Source organism: Mastigoproctus giganteus, chromosome 6 (assembly GCF_048544385.1).
Source record: "Mastigoproctus giganteus isolate SK-2022 chromosome 6, ASM4854438v1, whole genome shotgun sequence".
Classification (NCBI taxonomy): domain Eukaryota; kingdom Metazoa; phylum Arthropoda; class Arachnida; order Uropygi; family Thelyphonidae; genus Mastigoproctus; species Mastigoproctus giganteus.
Window position 1 is genome coordinate 195,161,605 of NC_143580.1, and position 18,790 is coordinate 195,180,394.

General features: G+C 34.9%; 1 protein-coding gene across 1 annotated transcript in view; it reads left to right on the forward strand.

The window, feature by feature from the left end:
- The window catches only part of Srp54k (signal recognition particle 54k), a 121,419-nt gene that overhangs the window by 69,718 nt on the left and 32,911 nt on the right, over positions 1-18,790 (forward strand). The window contains exons 9-10 of the mRNA XM_090375601.1: positions 3,838-3,938; positions 7,944-8,030. Coding sequence (XP_090231727.1) covers positions 3,838-3,938; positions 7,944-8,030 — 188 coding nt within the window. The remainder of the gene's footprint in view (positions 1-3,837; positions 3,939-7,943; positions 8,031-18,790) is intronic.

The following is an 18,790-nucleotide window of genomic DNA, read 5'->3' on the forward strand; positions in this document are numbered from 1 at the left end:
AAATAGTTAAAGTGCAAATTGTTAATCAGAAAAAATGCCTTATCAACTTAGACAACCGTTCTTTTAACAGTTAACATCTTCCTGTGCAGTGCATAGCACACACTTCTTGATTAGACCGGGGTCCGAGCCCGTGACCACCAAATACAGAGGATGTAGAAAGGTCAGGGAATGACCACTGTATATACCAGGAGCAATATGACCTTAGTTGCTAATGCTCCTAAAAACCAAATAATAACCTAGGAAGAAATAGCTTTAATTTGAGACTACTTCCAGCCCAATTGGTTTAGCCTATTGTTCACACTTGCTGTTGAAAGAAAATGCCTTCCATATTAAATATATAGATGGAATAACATAAATTATAACAAAGTTACAAAATTTAATAAAATAGTTTCACTAAATATGACATAACGTGCATCAAAATAAAATTAAATATCACCATAAGGTGTTAAGGCTTTCAACCACTGAATTGGTTTTTCTCAATAGCACGTTTGTTTGAATACAGTCTAGTATGGTGATGATCTTGAATCAGTGAATATCATAGCATATTTGAACATAATTACTGGGTATTCCTGATCTATAATGATCAAGTATGCCCTGGTATTCACTGTGTCCTTCAGTAGTACTGGAACTGAGGGTATGCCATGAAATCAAGTCCCCAATTTATTACACCTCTTCCAGTGGCCTGTACTGTCAGTACACAAAAGGATGTTTCCAGTGCCTTTTGTGATTTCTTCCGTACATTCCACTCTTTCATTTGTGCTGAAATAAATAAATTGGGACTTCATTAGATTACATGATTTGCCTCCAGTCCTTCTGTTTTGCATTCCTGATACCAATGCAGCTGTGGTTTGTGGCTGTCAGAGATAAGTGTTGTTAATGAAGGTTTTATACTGCAGTTTATAATGCAATTTATGAAGGTCTTATACTGCATGTTTTGTGGGATTCATCACATGATGTGGGTACTGATACACATTATCCACATCACAAAGCATGCTTTATGATGATTCCACATTAAATACAGAGGTCAGTAATACTGTAATAAATCTGCTCCAGACATCAAGCAACTTGCTCTGTCACCTTATGATTTTGGCCACAGTTATGGCTGCTCACAGTTGTTTTCTAGGCATATTTATATTCATTAAAGACTCAAATGATGACATTAGTTTTTGAATACTCAAGTGCAGCTCTCCTCTCTGTAGCAGCTGAAAAATTTGTGGTGACGATTATATCTCTTTGGAAGTCCACTACTGCCAATCCTTGATCTGACTGATTAGGAATGGGGCAGGATCTTGGTGGACTAATTTGATCACTATTTAGGTCATGTGGCTTTATACTGTTTTCCTGCATGCATCAGGCAATAGATAATCTCTTCAATTTGCAAATTTCTATTATAGATGGTTGCATAATGGCCCAAACCTCCATGGTTATAGTAGAGGGACCAGGTGGTATTTAATATTTAGTGAATTATGCTTTTCTTGTTTCTATTAAGCTTCTTCTATGTAAACTTTTTGAAGTCTTTCTTGCTGAAATACTGTTTGTAATTAAGAGTGCACATGATTTGCATAAAATTCTAGTGGCCATTTCTAAACTATTCTTTTTTTGTCATTATTAGCTTATACTTTTCTTTCTAATATATTAAAGAATTCTTCTGCTTCATTTTTTTTTTTTTTTTTTTTTTTCGTTGGAATGCATGCAGAGAAGAAATTTCATTATTCAGCTTTTTATCTTGTGTTTCCCACAGAACTCTACTGATTAATGATTCCCAGCCAGTGAAACTTTCTTCTAAACTAGTTTTGATGGCTCTTGCTACACCTTTCCTGTGCTGCATCTTGTCTGCAGAATAAATTTATAATTATTGTTTATCTTCAGCTCCCTTCTATTTATCCTCTTAGTTTTGTAATACCTGTTAAGAATATTGACCTCGTTCTTCTTCTAATTCCACTTTTTTGCCCTGTAGGCTTCCAAGGATGACGGTTGCCTATCTTGATGGCTTTCCAGTAGCATATTTCTCATTGTATTCTGGTTCCTTGACAGGCACAATGGGGATGTTATTGACCTTGCCTAATTTCCCAGATGGTACGAAGTCACAGTTGTTTTGCCTGCATGTTGATAAGGTTTCAGCCTCTAATTTTTCCAGTTTGGTTGGCTCAGTACTATATTGGCAGCCATCCTCATTTGTTGAGTAGCTGTATAGTTGTCTCTACTAGTAGGTTACATCACAAGAAATTGAAGTGTATATTGGGTCTTAATCCCATTCTGTCTCCCCACCCTCCACCCAAAGCCTGGCTTAAGAGATGGAGTGGTATTTCTGCTTAGATAACCTCAGGCACTTCAGTGACCCTTATATAAAATATTAGTTTGATTTTTTTCCCCCAAGTATTAGTATTAGTACTATTATTAGTATTGTATGATTCTTTAGATTCATATCCAAATGTATATGATATTTTTAGTGCACTACTTTTTAGCCAAAACTAAATTAGCTAAGGCGCCTCCGTAGCCAGGTGGGAAGGAGCTGCAGTGCGTAGCACACGCTTCTTGATTAGACCGGGGTTCGAGCCCGTCACCACCAAATACGGAGGATGCGGAAAGGTCAGGGAATGACCACCGTATATCATGGAGCAATATGGCCTTAGTTGCTAATGCTCCTGAAAACCAAATAACAACAATAAATTAGCTAAAACAGCAGAATTAAAAAATGGATTTTTATTGATAATTTACACCACACCTAAACTGTCATGAATTAAAAGAGCACTCACCACAAGTGTCTGAATGATTTTACTAACTTTTTATGTGAACTGCATGATGGGGACTTAACCTTTTATGATATAAAATAGTGCTATGATATTGTTATTATCTGCTGCAAACAACCAACCTTAGTTATTAAAACTGCATGTGAAACTCTATTCTTGACAGCCTACAACAACAAAAAAAAAATTCCATCAAGTAAAATATATGGTACTTCACATCAGATATTTCAAATTTGATATGCAAAAATTAGATTGCCTACTTCAGATATGTCAAACTGGAAGCGCTCAGCCATTTGTTGTGAGACCCAAGTACATGTTATTGACTTTCGTGGATTAATAGTGTTAAACCTATATGAAAGTAATACTAAATGGTGATATTCAAATGAGATGCACTCATATAAAATTTAAATAAAATTTATAACTTATACTAATCTTTATAAATGTTGATGATCGCAGGATTGCATATTTTTGTGTAAATATTTATGTGAAATTATTTCATATTTTTTCTCACAGATATTTTTTATTTTATATTTATAATATTTTGATTTAAATATTTTGTATATTTCTCACAAATATTATTTTGTATATTTCTGCACTAGCGTGCACATGGGTATGCCAGTGCAACCCTCAAGCCCCCTCCAAAAATCATTTACAGCCAATGAGCACTTCTGAGTTTGATGCTCCTGGCTTATTTGTTTAAACCGAAAGTCTAGAATGCTGATAAATTGATCTTATTATTATATTTCCCTTTATGGCTGAAATTATTCAGTGAGCTGGCTGATCACACTCTATTGGAGTTAGTGCACTTAAAACATTTTAAAAAAGAGACAAACTTATCAGTAATTTTTTCAAAACAGAGATGTTTATCACCACTATGATCTTGTTAAATTATCATTGTATATGTGACTGTTTTGACATTGGTATGAGCTTGTTTGTGTGGATAAGTTCTGATTTGTTTCGTCTGCCGAATCCATTTAAATAGCAGTGTATGTTTCAATTAAAAACCAATGATGTTTGTGATTTGCTATTTCAGTAATCACTATAAATTACTTTCAGAGTAATCTGTTGTGTTGACTTTTATATGTACTAGTGTTGCAGCTACTCAAAGTCCCATAATTTTTATTGGTACGGGCGAGCATATAGATGACTTTGAGCCATTCAAAGTGAATCCATTTGTCAGCAAACTTCTGGGTAGGTATTTAAATTGATTCTTCTTGCCAATTAAGTAGAACATAAGCTTGTATACAAATTATTTTATATATGACTAAGTATTTAACTAAGTATTTAATTATATCTAATTAAATCATAATATGACTAATTAAATATGACTAATAATCTTTTTGAATGGTTTAAATCTTTGTTGTTAACTATGGGCATTGCACAACTGAGGATATTGAACTGTATTGATATTGTTTCCTTCAAAAACATTTTAATAGTTTTATTGCTGAATTGTGTTGTATGAATTTGTAGTGTGGCAAGATTGGCTTTGTATACTTTTCATTTGGAAAGTTCTCTGGTTTTAATCGTATCAGTGATGACGAAAACTTATTTTTAGGGCTTTTCAATTAGTACTGAATGAGTGAGTCTTGGTAGAGGTAGATGGGTTTTTTTTTTCATGGAAACCTTTTGCAAAATACTCAACAAAAATTTGAGTGCAGACAATTACATAATTTATGTGTGTGACTGACTTATCAAGCTGGTAGCAAAGTTGCTGTGACTTAACCAATTGACCCCATGCAAAGGGTACTAGGAAAGTTTTGCAATATGACGCAACAATGAATCACAGGAAGCTGCTTGTTGCTGCATGTTGAGACATGTTCATACGTACATAGTAGCCGCCGCGCCAAGTCGATGGGCTCAGTTATTCATTAGTAGTGAGAGTGTAAAGTGCTTGCGATGGCATCGTGGTCACGAAATGAGATAAGGACAGTTTTGCGGTATAATTTCGTGCGTGGTTTAACCATAGACCAGTGCTTAGAAGAAATGACCCTTGCACTAGATGATGATTGTCCACATCGTACAACGATATTCAGGTGGTATAGAGAATTCCAAAGGGGAAATTTCACTCTGGAGGATTCTGAGAGGCCGGGAAGGCCACGAACGTCAGTTACGGAGGAAAACGTTACTGCTGTGAGGAAAATGCTTGACGAAAACAGGCGAGTGACCTACCAACAGATAGAGGATACTTTGGGCCTAAATGCACCAGCAATTCGTTCGATTCTGCAAGATCATTTGCACGTGAAGAAACTTTGTTCTCTCTGGGTGCCGCATCAACTGACTGAAGAGCAGATGACACGACGTGTGACTTGGTGCCGGGAGATGTTAAAAAAGTTTGATAAGGGACAATCTCGGTATGTGAACAACATCGTGACAGGTGACGAGACTTGGCTGTACTATTACGATCTGCCGACCAAGGCTCAAAACAAAGTTTGGGTCTTTGATGATGACGACACACCCGTAATTGTCAGAAAATCCCGATCTGTAAAGAAGAAAATGATAGCTGTATTTTTCAAATCGAGTGGAATTGTGGAACGTGTCGTTTTGGACACGCAGAAGACAGTCACAGCTAAGTGGTATACTGAACAATGCCTGCCTAAAGTCATTGGATCTATGAAGAACCTGCGGCCAAAGTCAAGAATGGACACCTGGTACCTCCATCACGAAAATGCTCCAGCTCACCGCGCCAAAGCCTGCACCGAATATTTGACCACGACAGGACTGAAACTTCTCGAGCACCCTCCCTACAGCCCAGACCTTGCTCCCTGCGACTTTGCACTGTTCCCGCATGTGAAAATGAAGCTAAAAGGGAGGCGGTTTTCCAGTGATGAGGACCTTCTACGGGCTTGGGACAACGAGTGTGCTTTACTCCCTAGTGAAACTTGGCAGAACTGGTTTAAAGATTGGTTTCGGAGGATGGAGAGGTGTATTGAATGTAGAGGAAATTACTTTGAAAAAATTAAATAAACAAAGCTGTATTGCAAAACTTTCCTAGTACCCTTTGTATATAGGATTGATTGGTTAAATCATGGTTGTCACTTAATAATGCATTCCTTTTTTATAATTTCAAAGATAAACACTTTTGCCAATTACATTATTGGTTCCATTCCCTATCCATTGATTCACCAACATGCACTGCACTGCAGTATCTGTGTACTAACAAATAATGAGATGGACACCTATACAAATTAATGATAAATGTATTAAATTCTCTAATCAGGAAGTTACTACAATGTAGTTTCAGTGAGTAATGTTATAAAAGAATAAACTGTCAAATTCAGGTTTCAGTGTAGTACTACAATATTATAGTTTCAGCTAGATTTTATATGTAAATAAAAAAAAAAAATTGATTGGTATGGTGTATCATGACATCAGGTGATCTGCAGTGGTAATGTAATTATTCAATGTAAGCTGCCTTGTGGCAAGTGAAATTTGAACTTCTAAATTATAAAATAGCTAATGCTATTTTGGTCTTAAAAATTTTGCCAAGGGAATTGTCACTAACTAGAGACCACCTGCTATTTGGTGAGGAATCTGTAATTATTGAAACAGGCTGTCATAGCTATTTCATCTGTTAAATAAATTTAGTCTTGCTTTGCATAAATTTGAAAAGGACATATTAGCATTATCTATTTTATAATTTCGAAGATAAACTTTTGACTTCATCTACACACGAAGTATATATTTGATTCCAAGTGGTTTATTTCCTCTGCCATCTGAAAATACATATAAGTAAAAATATAAACAGCAGGTGTTTAGGAAGCTATATATTTTAACTTGCTATTTAATAAATTCCCCATAAACTGCCCAATCCCAATTCATGGAAATGATAATTGGACATTATATCCTAAATTGTTTAATTCATATCCTCAGCAAAGGTAAAAGTTGGAAATCATCAATGAAATAGACAACTTTCTTATCAAAATTACAAAATCGACTTTACAAATATTGATGTGAATCCACTGATTTGAATGATTAATGCATCACATATGTCTGTTAGACAGTGCAAGCTTTATTTATGTGTTTGTTGTGCACTGCATGTTGTTTTCATGTATGTACAGTAAACTCTTTAAAATGCAGCACACTCAGTGGTTGAGAGGTTCTGGATTTTAATTTTCCGGATTTTAGAGAGATGTGTCTAGCAGTTGATCTGTTTTAGGGGATCATATTTCATGACTATTAAGCACAAACAGCAGAACTTATTTACATTTGTAAATATTTATAATGATTATCTTGTTTTATGTTATTAAGACCATGCAGTAGTCTTAATTCATTTAAAGAATTAAGACCACTGTATGATACGACTTAATTTTTTAAATGAGTTAAAAGAGAAGAATTGAATAAAATGGAAAATGCAATAGTCTTATTTCTAAGAGCAGAATAAACTTCTCTTTTTAATGTGTTGACCTGATATTGCACCATTTTTAATAGATGGATTTAGCTATATTACAACCTTGATAACTGATTTCATATGCTGCGTGGCAGTTCACAGAGACCAAGACCACCTACTATCTACCAAGGGACTGGTTAATGCCGAAACTGTCATAGCAGTCTTTCTTAGGAAATGGCTGATTAATCTTTTCAAAAGGCAATCTGTTAGAAAGTAGCACACTAGTTGTGAGAATTAAGACCACTACATTATCTATGTAGTTTAAATCCTTCTGGTTTCAAAAACAGATTATCTTGTTATAAAGAAAGAAACTTATAAAGGAAGAAATTTTATCTTTTTGCATGGATTCTTTAAAGACAAATGCGATCATCAATATGAGTGCCGAATTACTTTCTTAATATTTCCAGATTGTAAAATGTTTTTTTTTTTTGTTTTTTTTTTTGTAAAATGTGCGGGGTTTTAAAGAATTCTGGATTATAACATGAAGGATTTTATAGTTTACTGTATAATGCAATAGTCTTATTTCTAAGAGCAGAATAAACTTTCTATGAGCAGAATAATCCACAATTTTCACTATAATTTTTTTTACTTTAAATTGTAATTATTGTTTTCTTAATATTAAATTGTTTATTAGAAAAAGGACAAAACAAAAAGTGTATTTCGCTCACCACTAAACAATTATATGCTTGCCAAATGGTAAACAAAAGTATTTGTTTCCTGGTAATGTAGAATTTTTATTGTATTATTTCAGTTTAATCTCATTTTTAGCCAAAAGTTTTTAAATTTAAAAAATTTTTTTTTGTTTATAGGAATGGGAGATATTGAAGGCTTAATAGATAAAGTAAATGAATTAAAATTAGATGACAATGAGGAATTAATAGAAAAACTGAAGCATGGTAAGTTTATGAATTTTTTTTTATCTTTTCACTCAGTTTACATTAATTAAAATTAAAATTTGATGGTCATGCTACTTGACTTAATTATATTTAATTTAATGTTTTCATAATTTTAAGTGTTAATGTTAAAATGCTACAAAGAGAATTTAAAACTTCTCTTTTATAGTGGATAATAAATGAACTGCATGTGTTACTGTCATTTAACATCTCCACGGATGTCACCTCTTATGTGCCACCCTCCATAATAAACCTTAGATATGACTATTTCTCAATTTATGCACTTTTTCATTTACATGCTTGCAGTTCTGGCTCTTAAAGCACATCTCAGATTAGGATACCATATTTCTTGCCTTAACATGACTAGCAACAAAAAACAGCAGAAGTACATGGTTGATTTCTTTCGGTGTTTTTTTTTTTACTTCAATGTATATTTTGTTGATTTTATTTCTTTATTGTTTTTGAAAGTTTTGCAAAAATATAGCAAAGAGACTATATAGATCAGCTTATTATGTAGGAGAATGTAAGGGAGAGAAGCTGAGATGCAGCTATACAGTTTTACGCTACTTACAATTTTTAATACAGTCGATTCCGGTTATTTGGGACACATCGGGACTGGTGCATTTTGGCCCGATTAAGCGGCTACCCCAATTGTCTGAAGTTTCACATAAATAGTTAAAAATACAATGCCCCCCCCCCCCCTTTACAATTGGTTCACTGTACAATCAAATCACGTTATGATGGAGTCACCATTGTAAAGTACCATTCACTATATGATGTGTAATAAGCGCAGGTCATTGTGATCACGTTTGTGAATTGAATTTTAATTCAATTAAACAGCGATTCTAATTAGCAAAAATAGGAGGAATATTATCCACAGGCTATAAAAGTAAAGATATATTAAGTACAAATTTAACCTTTATTACCTTACCAATTAAAAAATTAAATGATACGTGAAATTCGGAAGAATATACGTGATAATTGGAAGAATTAATACGTACTGTAATATGTACGTACTAACTAAACTAGTTGACATTCCTGTTCACTGTCATTTGTGGGTGGGGGTTAAAATTTAAAACAGTAAAAAGATAAGCAATCAATAACAAAGAACATGGCGCACACACACAAATTGCAAGTAACACGATACGCGCAAGTGAGAACGGAGTAACAAATTACGAAGCTTTAAAAATAGGAATGAAGAGAAGATTCTGAAAATAATTTTTTTTATGTGATTGAAGATTCCATAGAAGTGTAAACACATTTTACCATAATAACCCACAGAATTCCAGCTGTCGGTATTATCGCAAATTCAATAAGATCGAGTTTACTATCAGTTTATGATAGATTTCACTAACACAAAAGCCCAATAAACAGGTGACTGCTAATTGTTTTATGGTTGTGACCTCCAGAAATCCAACTGAACTACGTGGTACGGTTGGAGACAATCGTAGGGTAATCTTCAGTGCTGTGGTCTCCTGCCCCGATTAAACGGCATTTTGTCCAAATTAAGCGAAGTAAACCCTGGCTATTTTCTTGATTGGGTTTCGTTTTTTAAGATTTGCCCCAAATAAACGGCTGCCCCGATTAACCGGTAGCCCAAATAACCGGAATCCACTGTATTTATAAATGGTTTGTTTGCAGTTTTACGTTGTTAATTTTAACAATTTTTTTAATATTAAATATTTTTATAACTTTATATTTTTCTGTATTATAACAATAAAATTTCCTATCTACTAAGTGTAGAATGCCCTGTATAAACAAGTTTAAACTTCCTGAAGCAGCGTGTTTGCCAATATCACTCAAAACTACATAGTGATATTGTTTGATGATTTGTTGATAATCAAATTCCATGATGTATTTCTCTCATCAGTTGCTTCTAATGTGGCTCAGGTTTCCTCTGGAAATCTGGGAATGTGAAAATTATTAAGGTCACAGGGAAATCTCTCTGAAAATTCTAATGATATATATAGTTGCAGTTCCTGCTATTGTAATGGCTATAGATAATTTTTTGGACCTTTGGTTACTAATTGAAATATTGGAAAAGACATTTGGGCCTCAATTAAATTACTGAAAAAGTTAGTATTTATTTTTTATTTTTTGTTACATGAATCCATTTCTCTGAGGGACTTATTGCTTGTGAACATACGTGTGGAAATTCTGAGCTTTGTTTTTCTAAAAATATTCAGTAATTTGTTGGGGAGAAGAGTTGCTTGTTGATTTTCTACAGTGGTCTGTGTGGTTAAAGGAACTGAGTGACAGTACAAAAGCAAAGTGTAAAGTTTTTAAAAAAGTATTTGAATATAGTAATGTGGGTTAGGAAGCTATCATTAGCAATTCCACGAGTGCAGTTCATATGAAAAGTAGTGTACCACAAGGCTGTGTGTCTAAAGACTTATTTTGATTTTGGCGGAATGATTAATGAAAATGAAAGAAAACTTCTAGTTGCGTAATACAAGAAACAGATTCACAAGGTGGACTTTAAGTTCCTCTTTTGCTGCTTCATTTTTTTTTTCTTTATTTGTTAATGAAGAAAAGACTATACCTTTTGCTAAAGAAAATGCAAATGAAGAAGGTGGTCTTCCAGTTCATGTGTCATGCATTACAATTTTCAGCTGCAGGTAATTTTGTTATTCATGAAAACATTCAAGCAGCAGAAATTTTGTGGAAATTCAGATTTCAGAAGGGTTGTGAGAAATATTTAGAAGAATGTTTAAAGATAATAGTAGTACAAAAGCTTACTCTTGGCCCCACAAAAGCTTTGTATTTTAGTATTGCACAGATTGGCTCCTTATTTCACATGAACTGCAAAAGATGACATTTTGTTTTCTTCCTTTGTGGTGTGGTTTGATGAGGCATTTAAAGCATGAGCTAATTTGGTGTGCTATGTGGCAGTTGAAGGTTGCAAAAAATTAACTTGAAAATAGCAGTTAGTGATTGTTGCAATAGAATATGTAGTATTTTTTGTATCATGTAAAATACGCAATAGAATTCCAATTATCCAAAACCAGTTGTCTGAAATTTTAATTATCCAAAATTTTTTTAACTTTTAATTTTTTTCCCAAATGTCACTCAGAGAAATGAATTGATTTAATATTTATGTCAAGGAAGCAATACTATTATATGAATATAATAAAATTACAATTGAATTCGTATAAAACATTATGAATGAACCAAAAAAGGGCAAACTTTTATGCATATAAACTTCAGTTAAAAAAATGGTACAAATTTATTGTTATGTAAATCACTACAAATGAAAATTGTGTAAATAGTTCAGCAGAAATTTTATACATCACAGTGTTATTAATGTTATATGGAGGTGCATGGATGATCACACCTTTATCTTTTTTCAAAGATACATTAGACTTCCTAGTTTGTTTGATGCGCTTTATTCACATTTTTATTTGTATATCTCCATGATTTAATTTTTCATAAACAGGGGTTTTCTGTATAGTTTCGCACAAAAAAAGACAAAGAATAAACTGCATTTTTTTGTAATGATCTAGGTTAACACCTTTATTGACAAACAAGGAAATAGTTTCACCATTAATTATACTATCCAAATCAGATAGAAATTGAAAAGAGGGTTTATCATGATGATTGTGCACTATAGAAAACAACAACCTGTGAAGCACTACATGCCCTTCAAATTGATACTAGATGCACTGACACTTGCAAGAAAAATTGAATGCAAACAATTGTGTTTGAAGAATATACAAAATCTTCACAAAAAATACAGTATTGATTTTTCAAGCAGAAAAATACTGCAATTATTTTAAAGTTAATTAGCACGTACAGTATATAATGTGTAAATCATAAATGAAGATAATGTAATTGTAGTAGTATTAATGGAGGCATATGATGCAAGAAAACGAGCTACTGAGCTTTATGTAGCATCAGCCAAAAAAAAAAAAAAAAAAAAAAAAACAATTTCACACCATCCATTCCCTCTAAAAGTTTGTCCAGTTCCTCCTTGAATTTATTTAAGCTATCAACAACCGCAATGACAAATGGAAGTTTTTTCCAGCAATTAACCACCCCCTGGTGAAAGGCAAATTTCTACACTTCTATTCTACAACTGTCTTTCCTTAATTTGAGGCGCCTCCGTAGCCAGGTGGGAAGGAGCAGCAGTGCGTAGCACACACTTCTTGATTAGACTGGGGTTCGAGCCCATCACCACCAAATACGGAGGATGCGGAAAGGTCATTCAGGGAATGACCACCGCATATCCCGGAGCAATATGGCCTTAGTTGCTAATGCTCCTAAAAACCAAATAACATCCTCAATTTGAATTTATGCTTCCTCAGGTTTGTAATCTGAGCAAGTGGAAGAATCCCATCAGAATTCAGCATGCTCAACCCATTCAAGGCCTTATACACTTCAATCAGATCACCTCGCAGGTGCCTAGTCTCCAGCCACTGCAATTTGCAGAACTTTTTTTAGCATTAGCATTAGTGAGGCATATGATGCAAGAAAGCAAGCTTATGCAGCATCAGCCAAAAAAAAAAAAAAAAAAAACTTCCACTTCACCTCTCCGTTCGTTCAAAATACCTGTCCAACTGACGAAATACCTGTCCAACTTCAACCTTTCTTGGTAAGAGGACCCCCTTTGGTCCCCTCACCAATCTTTGTTGCCCTTCTCTGTAAACTCTCAAACAACTTTACATCCTTCCTATAATGAGGCCTCCAGACCTGTATGCAGTACTCAAGGCATGGCCTGACCATTGCCTTATACAAAGGGATAATCACCTCCTTTTCCCTACTAGCAAAATTTCTGTATAACATTGAGAATACCCCATGACTTGCTCTGGCAGCCTGTCTGCGTTGCTCAGAGAATTTCATATCTGACTGCACAATTACTCCCAGGTCTTTTTCATTCCCCACCTCCCTGAGTGGAGTGTAGTACCACACAGTTGGTACATTTCTCTTGAGTTACTGCTACCCATATGCAGTACTGTGCATTTGTCAATGTTAAACTTTAGTTGCCACTTCTCAGCCCATCTGCCCAAATTTTCTAGACTCTGTTGCAGTAGCACACTTTCATTATTGTCATTAACAACTTTTGCATCATCTGCAAACTTCGACATTAAGCCATCTGATATACCTTCATCAATATCATTGATAAATATACAAAATAGCAATGAGCTAAACATCGGGAGACTCCACTAATAACATTAGTCCACAAAGAGCAGCATCCATTGATTACCACTCTCTGTCTTCTGACACTCAACCATCCTTTTATCCATTGTAACAACTTACCCTTAATGCCATGCTGCTCCAATTTGTATAGTGCACAACACTGTCAAAAGCTTTCCTGAAATCCAATTGTATGATAAAAAAATTATTTTTTGCATCCAGTTCTTTGTAAACACATCATAGTATGACAGTAAGTACTGTCATTCATACGTATGACAGTAAGACGAAACAAATGGCCCTCAGTCCCCAGCGGCTTTCACTCCTCTTATGGCAGCGAGAGGATCAGAGTGGGAGCAGAGGGTGCTAAGAATCTCTAGGTATGACCAGGCTGCCATGCATAGAAACTGAACTTGGCCCGTTACAACGTAAGATCGCTCATCGGTGAAGACAGGATATTAGAACTGGAAAAAGAATTAGAAAATGTGAATTGGAATATCATCGGTTTGGCTGAAACAAGAAGAAGAAATGAATCACATAAGTTTATCAAGTGGAAATCTGCTGTACACCAATGAAAACAGTGAAAAGAGTGAAGGTGGAGTTGGCTTTTTGGTCCATAAAGATATAAAAAACATCATTTTGGAATTCAAAAGTACATCACCAAGGGTGTCAAGACTGCTACTCAGGATTTCTAAGAGGTATTAGCTAAAGGTTATAATAATTTATGCACCAATATCGAGCCATGATGATGAAGAGGTTGAAGAAATGTACACCGAAATTGAGTCTTCTAGATGAACAGAAAATTCACTACACTATCATTATGGGGGACTTCAATGCTAACGTTGGAAAGAGACAAAATAGCACAGAAAGTGGAACTATAGGAAAAATTTGGAATTGGTGAAAGAAATGAAAGAGGTGAAAGATTTGTAGAATTTGCAGAATCTCGAGGAATGTCAGTAATGAACACTTTTTTTCAAGAAAAGGGTGAACAGAAAGTGGACATGGAAGAGCCCAAATGGATTAACAACTAATGAAATTGACTTCATCCTCACTAACAGAAGATATATCGTGTATGATGTTACTGTCCTGAACAAGGTAAATGTTGGAAGTGATCACAGAATAGTAAGATGCACACTTGATATAGATGTAAGAAAAGAAAGGAAAAAACTGACTTGAGTAAATAATATGAAGGTCTTTGAGATAACAGAAGAGGAGAAAAAGCAGTATGTATGGGAACTTAAGAACAAGTTTGAGCTTCTGCAGACTGCTCAGGACCAAGATATCGACGAGGAATATTACAACTTTCTGAAATTGATAAAGCCCAAGAAACCTATAGGTAAAAAGAAATCCAAAGAAGAAAAAATTAGTCAAGAAATGCTTGTCATGATGAACCGAAGACGACAAATGAGGAGCAAGAAAAACACTGACAAGGAGAAAATTGAGTATACTGAGTTATGCAAAGCCATTAGGAAGAGACTCAGAGAGGACATAAGATAATTGAACACAAGAAAAGTACAACAAGCATTAAGGGAAAACAAAGGATTTAAATCAGCAGTAATGCAGAAAGACAAATGATACTGAAACTGAAGAATAGCAATGGTGTACTTATAAATAGCAGAGAAGACATAATTCAAATAGCAGAAGACTACTATAAAGAGTTATACAAGGAACAAGGGGATGATGCCAGCAGTGGGGAAGATGGATCGCAAATTAGTAACACCTGCAATATACCTGATATCCTTCCTGATGAGGTAGAACATGTGTTGAAGAAAATGAAGAGTAACAAAGCCCCGGGGGAAGATGAAGTTACTGTAGAGTTGTTAAAATTGGGAGGAAGAGACATAACAGAAAAACTGGTAAGGCTCTTCACAAAGTGCATTAGAAAAGGTGTGACGCCTAAGCAGTGGAATAATGCAATCATAGTTTTGCTGCATAAGAAAGGAGATAAATCAGAAATTGGAAATTATGGACCAATTAGTTTGTAATCCCACATCTACAAGTTGTTCACAAGGATCATTACTAACATATTAGAAAGAATACTTGATAAGAATCAACCAAAAGAGCAAGCTGGCTTTAGGACAGAATTCTCAACTATGGATTACTTTCATGTAATGTCACGGGTAATGGAAAAAGCAAATGAATATAAAACACCATATGCCTGGCATTTGTGGATTATGAAAAGGCATTTAACTCCATACAGCATAAGGCAATGTTTCGGGCACTGGAAAGACAAGGCATAGATACCCCATATATTATGATTTTGAAGAAAATATATGACAATGCTACCTCCTTTATTAGACTAGACAATAGTAAATTTAAAATTGAGAAAGGAGTTCAACAAGGAGACACAATATCTCCGAAGTTGTTTACTGCTGCCCTTGAGGAAGCTTTCAGAAGATTAGACTGGTTGCAGAAAGGAGTCAATGTGAATGGAGAGTACCTAAACCATTTACGATTTTCAGATGACGTTGTGGTCATAAGTCACGATCCCAAAGAATTAGAGGAAAATCTTAATCAGTTATGCAGAGTTAGTAAGGATTTTGGACTAAAGATGAATATGGCTAAAACAAAAGTAATGATGAACAAGTATGCCACAGAAAGAGATATAATGATTGAAGGAGCAGTAATTGAAAAGGTGGAGTCATATACTTATCTGGGACAAGTCATTGTCCCAGATTAGCTGTAATAATGATAAATAGCTGGAAGTCAAGAGAAGAATAAATTTTGGATGGATAGCATTCAGGAAATATAGTCACATACTGAGCAGCAATATCCCAGTTTGTCTGAAACATAAAATAACGAACCAATGTATACTCCCCACCATAACGTATGGAAGTGAAACTTGGGCACTTACCAAAAGAATTGAAGAGAAGTTGAGAACTACACAATGAAGAATGGAACAAATTATATTGGGAATCAGACTGTTAGATAAGAAGAGAAACACATGGATTAGGCAGCAAACTCAAGTAAAGGACATTCTTATCAAAACTAAAGAACTAAAATGGTCTTGGGCAGGACACATAGCTCGAAGACGTGATGACAGATGGACTAAGAAAATAACAGAACAGGCATATAACACACTCCTACTCTCATTTTTGCATTCCCAGTGCTTATGTCACACCAAACTGACTCAACATTGTACTGTCCCTCTATGTCAACTGGATGCACTTCCTTAGATTTTGTTTTTCTTAATTAACAGCATAATCCCTCCTCCTTTCCTATCCTGTCTATCCTTTCTGTACACATTGTACTCCCTAAATTACAATTCTGCACTGCTTTTATCTGTGTGATATCCCAACAATATCTGCCTTTGATGTCTTGACCAGCACTTCAAATCGAAATTTATTTACTATACTTCTAGCATTGGTGTACATGCACCTATTGTTATTCTTAGTTACCCTAACACAGTCCATGTATTTATTTGTTTCATGATGACTCCCACCAGTCCCTGAAACCCCCAGCACCCTGCCCTCCAGGTCACTGCTCATTCTCTGCCTGCCGCTATTATTAACCTTTTAGTCTGTGAATCCTCCCAAGCTAGCAGTTTTCCGACCCATCTAACGCTGCCTCAATAGCATCAGCAAACACTCTTGCACCCATTTTATTTTAGTCTCATTATTTTGTTTCCTACTTTCTATTTATATTGCCGAATGAATTTAAAATCAGTTATCTGAAAACATTAACTATCCTCAGCCCCAGCTGTTTCAGATAATTGAGTTTCTACTGTACTAGTAACCAACTTTTTATGTTTTCATTTGCTTTAGTAGAGTTCAATATTGAAAAACAATGGAAAGTAACTCAATTTAAGTAAACTAGACACTGGACTCTGTTAAATTTTTCAGGTGTAAGGGTGTATTGAGTCCCAAATGTAGAAATACTTAAAATACATGACCCTCCAAAATGTATCCGGACACCCTTTTTCATTGTCTGTTGGAACTAACTAGATAAACAAGTAACTCACACTGTTATGTAAGAAAGGCATATGAACTACATAGGTTAGTTGTTTTCGTCACAGCACATAGAGCTAAATTGATTTTCTACATCATCAGAAGTTGACCATTGGTGACGTTATCACAAAGTGACAGTGTGATGGTACTACCACCATCCAGCAATGCACAGGATTACCATGGACACTCAACTCAGTGACCGCACCAGAGGCTACTCAGTAGGTATTAAGACAGTTTTATGAGACATTCATGCAAAACATCAACTAGGAGTTTAAGGCATCAACAGGATTTGAGGTGGGTATGAACATACTAGGTATGGAGTTCCACAGCCTCAGTTTTCATGGGAGAGCAGTGCTGCTATGCATGGTTAAATGAATGTTGTAATTGGTTAATAGACCAATGGAAATTGGTTTTATGGAGTGAAGCGACAAAATTTACTACACCTTATTTTCAGATAGGTGGGTGTGGAGGGTGCCTGGAGAACATATGTTAGAGTGCATTGTGCTAACAATGAAATTCAGACGTGGAGTTATGGTGTAGCTCTGTTTCTCGTGGTAGCCTAGGACCTTTGGTGGTTTTGCAGGGAACCACAAATCTCAGTTACATCAGTATGAAACTGACATGTATTCAGATGGTTTTTGTAGCGTATTGTATAATCTTACCAACGTCTTGATATTTTGGACAATTCTATACTTCCAACAATATGACAGTTTTTTGGTACAGATCCATGTTTGTGCCAACAGGATAATGCCCTATGCCATGCTGCTGGCACTCTGAGAATGGTTCATGGATATGAATTGAGTATGCAAGTTGGAGGAATGATTTTAGAAATGTTTTCTAAATTTTAGAAAAGTAACCATAGAGTCGTGATTTGAATCTTTTGGAATGCCTAAGGGATGAACGGGAATGTTGGGTGCTATATGAATATATCTCACATTGGCAGCTCAACTGGTCACTGTTCTATGGGAGTAGTGGAGAACTTAAGTGAGAGGAATGCATTACTTTTAGTAGAAAATTTATCCAGGAGGGTAGAGTGAACCATTATAGCCACAAGGGAATTGATGCACTATTGAAGTGAGTAGAAGTGATGTTAGTATGAAACCTACATGTTTTCAGATAGTATTTGGAGGGTATTGTATAATCCTACAAACGATATGTTCAGTAATTCTAAATAATATTGCGCTAATGTTGATGTTTCGGATCCAAGTTTGGATATCCATTTGAATTATTTGCAAAAGTTGTGGATTCAAAGTTGGCACTTCATAGTTGAAACTGGAAGAGACAGTTACCTTCTAAATTTTGTTTTGATAACAATTCCTTGAAGATGGATTAGAAACTTTGACATTAATGCAATATTATTTAGTATATTGAGCTGAGCATGCTTGTTTTTAGAATTTTATTTTAATTATTGCTACTTTTGGGACTCACCCATTTTTAAGTACCTTTGCTACTTAACTTTGGGGCAAACACACAAAGTTAAGTGTCAAATTTATATATATTAATTTTAAGTATTCATCTCACATCTTTCAAAAAATATATTTGAAACTAAAGTAGCTTTTTTTTTTTCCCCCTGTAAGTAGAATATCTGTTGGAAAATGCTTGCACTGTAACATTAAAACTAATGACTGAACAGTAAAGTATTAATATATTTCCAATTAAATTTTAGAAAAGTAAAGGTGAGGATGG